General features: G+C 41.0%; 1 protein-coding gene across 1 annotated transcript; it reads left to right on the forward strand.

Moving 5' to 3' along the window:
* Nucleotides 1–415: 415 nt before the first annotated feature.
* On the forward strand, nucleotides 416–3775 carry LOC112023272 (probable inactive receptor kinase At1g48480). Its single transcript, XM_024055892.2, is given in 7 exon segments — nucleotides 416–1806; nucleotides 1809–1919; nucleotides 1922–2041; nucleotides 2788–2982; nucleotides 2985–3113; nucleotides 3116–3193; nucleotides 3196–3775. Coding segments are annotated over 7 exon segments (1959 nt in total). The 5' UTR covers nucleotides 416–701; the 3' UTR covers nucleotides 3417–3775.
* Nucleotides 3776–4243: the final 468 nt, after the last annotated feature.

Here is a 4243-nt window from a genome sequence, read left to right on the forward strand (position 1 = left end):
AATGTAACCTTATTTAAAACTATGATTGAATTTAGAAAACAAAATCTTAAAATTGAAATGAACAAAATGGAAAAGACTTGAAATTGTTCTGAAATATTCAGATTACCAAAAAATGAGTTTGGCTAAGGCGTTCTATACATAGATGCACAACTTCCCCCAACAAAATAACAAAAAAAAGAGATATATATTCTTCTTTCTTATATTAAAAAAAAAAAAAGGAGCACTAAGAAAAGGAAAAAGAAAAAGAAAGACAAGGACAGAGAAAATAAAAAAGAAAGAAAAGATAGGGAAATGGAATCCTAGTTGACTACCCAACTGACAATGCAAAACAACAACAAGAAGTAGGGTTTGTTTACCCTTCACAAGTCACAACTACTAGTACTGCCTTTCTCTAATTAACATTAAACTTAACCACGCTACACAGCCTGTACAATACACCTCTCTCTCTGTCTCTCTCTCTCTCTGTTTCTCTCACTCTCTCACACAGTCACTCTCCTCTCAACCCACAGACAAAAGAAAGAAAGAAAGAAAAAAAAAAGAAATGCAGCTTCTCCAACTCACACACTAACCCCCAAAACCAACCAATGCCTAGAAATTACACTTAAAAACTCCAAAACTCACAAACCCATTTCCTGTCTCTCTCTCTCTCTTTCTCTGTCCTGTGGAGACAACCTGGGTTTTCTCCAATCTGGGTTCCCAAAATGAAGCCTCAAACGCTTCCCATTTTGGTCTTTACTTTTCTCACAATATTGTTCCCTTTTTCAAAACCAGATCTGGCTTCTGACCGATCTGCACTCTTGGCTCTTCGCTCTGCTGTCGGTGGGAGAACCCTTCTATGGAACATAACAGAGACTAGTCCATGCCTTTGGGCTGGTGTTCTTTGTGAGCAAAACCGAGTCACAGTGCTTCGTCTTCCTGGTGTGGCTCTCTCAGGCCAACTTCCCAATGGCATTTTCGGAAACCTCACTCGTCTCCGCACTCTCAGTCTTCGTCTCAACGCTCTCACTGGTTCACTTCCTTCTGATCTCGCTGCTGTCGTCAACTTGCGCAACCTGTACTTGCAAGGTAATCTCTTTACCGGTGATATACCTGAGTTTCTGTTTACTCTTCATGACCTTGTTCGGCTTAACCTTGCTTCCAACAATTTCTCTGGTGAGATCTCTTCGGGTTTCAACAATTTGACAAGGCTAAAGACTTTGTTTTTGGAGGGTAATTCACTGACCGGTTCGATTCCACCTGGGTTTGATGTTCCAAGTCTTGAGCAGTTCAATGTGTCCAACAATGCGCTTAATGGGTCTGTGCCAAGCAAATTGCAGACTTTTTCGAAGGATTCGTTTTTGGGTAACTCACTTTGTGGGGGTCCCTTAGATTCTTGCCCTGGAAATGCCACTATTCCAGGCGCTAGCGGTGGCGGTGGCGGTGGAAGCAACAACAAGAAGAAGTTGTCTGGTGGTGCAGTTGCGGGTATTGCAATTGGATCTGTATTGGGTTTTCTGTTACTAGTAGCAATTTTGATATTTTTGTGCCGAAAGAAGAGTAGCAGTAAGAAGGGGAGCACGGTCGACATTGCTACGGTGAAGCACCCAGAAGTGGAGATTCCCGGCGAGAAATCAGTGAGGGAGGTTGAGAATGGCGGGTATGGAAATGGTTATTCGGTGGCTGCTGCGGCAGCTGCCGCTATGACCGGGACCGCGAAGGCGGAAACAAACGGTGGAGGGGCTGGTGCTAAGAAGCTGGTGTTTTTCGGGAATGCGGCAAGGGTGTTCGATTTGGAGGATTTGTTGAGGGCCTCAGCGGAGGTGTTGGGGAAGGGACGTTTGGGACGGCCTACAAGGCAGTTTTGGAGATGGGGACGGTTGTGGCTGTGAAAAGGTTGAAGGATGTGACAATTACCGAGAAGGAGTTCAGGGACAAGATTGAGCTGTGGGAGCAATGGATCATCAGAATTTGGTCCCTCTCAGGGCTTATTATTTTAGCAGGGACGAGAAGCTGCTTGTCTATGATTACATGGCTATGGGAAGCTTATCTGCTCTCTTACATGGTCAGCATGTTTCTTTCTTATACTCATACTTGTTTCTTTTTGGTCTGTGTGTTGCTATGATTTTTCATTTTGGTTATCATTTGTTATGATTTCTTTTGATGCATCATTCCTGCAAGATGATTACTTTGATTTGTTTTCTTTTGGTATATATATTTTTCTCATTTTTAATCTACAAAAGGTAATGAAAGTCAAGAGAAAAATTACTACCAAGGAAGAAACGTGAATTAAAATCTATTGGTTCTTTTTATTTGGTTTGAATTGTCTTAGGCGTGTTTCAATTGCTTTTTGAATCTTCAAGAGGACTATTTGGGCTACTTGTTTAGATTCCATTTGTTGTTTGTGCTGTTGTGTTTGCTTAATTTTGAATTTTCCTGTTCGATGTAATTAGTGATGACTTCTATTAGTTGGTAGGTTAAAGTGCTTTCTTTGGTTATGTACTCGTTTGGTTTGCATTGACCCTTGTTGCCTTGTCTTCATAGAATCTTGTATCCAATGAATGACTGCATTCTTATCATAATTATTGTTGGGCTCAGTTTCATTTGTTCATTATAGCATCTCAGATTTTAGTTTCTACCAAATTGTGAAACCATTTGCTGGAGAACTCCTGAATTTTCTTGCTACTCATTGTAACAATGTTGTATCGCTGAAACACAAGACATATAAAAGAGGACCAAATGAGAGTAGAAAATCCATGCTTCATCAGTTTTATCTTAACTACATTGCTTCTCTCTATATTTCCAATACAGGAAACAAAGGAGCAGGAAGAACTCCATTGAATTGGGAAATCAGGTCTGCCATTGCCCTTGGAGCTGCTCGTGGCATTGAATATCTGCACTCTCAAGGCTCCAACATCTCTCATGGAAACATAAAATCATCCAATATCCTTCTCACCAAATCCTATGATGCCCGAGTTTCAGATTTTGGTCTTGCACACCTTGTTGGGCCTCTGCCACTCCCAACCGAGTTGCTGGCTACCGTGCCCCTGAAGTGACTGACCCTCGGAAAGTGTCCCAGAAGGCAGATGTTTATAGTTTTGGCGTATTGCTCTTGGAACTGCTAACTGGGAAGGCCCCACTCATGCCCTTTTGAATGAGGAAGGAGTTGACCTACCCAGATGGGTGCAGTCCATAGTTCGAGAGGAGTGGACTTCTGAGGTTTTGATCTTGAGCTCCTCAGGTACCAGAATGTCGAGGAGGAGATGGTTCAGCTCTTGCAGCTTGCAGTAGATTGTGCAGCCCAATATCCTGACAAACGCCCATCCATGTCTGAAGCGACAAGACGCATTGAGGAATTATGCCGTTCTAGCTTGCGAGAAGACCATGACCCACAACCCGATTTCATCAATGTTGCAGCAGATGATGTGTCTTCTCGGTGAGTTCCTTGGGCCCTTCCCACATATCCTCCAAATGGATTGTAGAAAAAACTTCATTGCTTTGTTATGCCCATATCTTGCGTGGTAATTCTGGTGTTTTGGTTGTATCATTTGAATCCGGGCCTCCTCATCTTCTTTAATCAACTGTCAATTTTATTTTTTCTTTTGCTTATTTCATTCCCCATTGTACTAGTTTTTCTTTTTTCCTTTTTTTTCTTTTTTTTTTTGATTAATACTCTGGGGTGGATATCTGTTCCATTAGTTATTGTTGGGTGGATGATGGTGGTTGTAATTATTACTTGTGCTTTTACTTTTGTTGCAACTTTTTAGTCTGAAGTTGAGATGTTATAGTTGCTTTTCTAGGTTGGTTGTGATGTCTCTTCAGATTGATTCAACCTCCCGAACCCCCTTTCATTGTTGCTAAAGCTTTTAGATTCATTCGGATATGTATCCTATCCTACCTTGGTAAAGATGTGTATGATGCATACCCGACCCCAACTTAACTGCTACATCTTTTGTCCTCCTCGCTAATCAGTGTAACAAATAGTTGTAACTTTTGACAGCTGCAACATGAGTCATTCTGGGCAATGCAAATTTATTTATTGTTTGCCAAATACAACCTCCGATGTTGTATTTGACTATTCAGTAATTGTACAGCTGATAAGTGATACCCCATGTACATCCATTCTATTTAGTAGTAGTTAGAAAACATAATAATAGCTATACAACCAAGCTAAAATAATTATTAATTAAGAAATCATTGACATAATCATTGCTGCAACCACACCTTTGGTAAGTTGAAATTTCAAAAGATAAAAGTTCGTAGGCAC

The sequence above is a fragment of the Quercus suber genome, unplaced genomic scaffold, assembly GCF_002906115.3.
Source record: "Quercus suber isolate HL8 unplaced genomic scaffold, Cork oak 2.0 scaffold_325, whole genome shotgun sequence".
NCBI lineage: Eukaryota > Viridiplantae > Streptophyta > Magnoliopsida > Fagales > Fagaceae > Quercus > Quercus suber.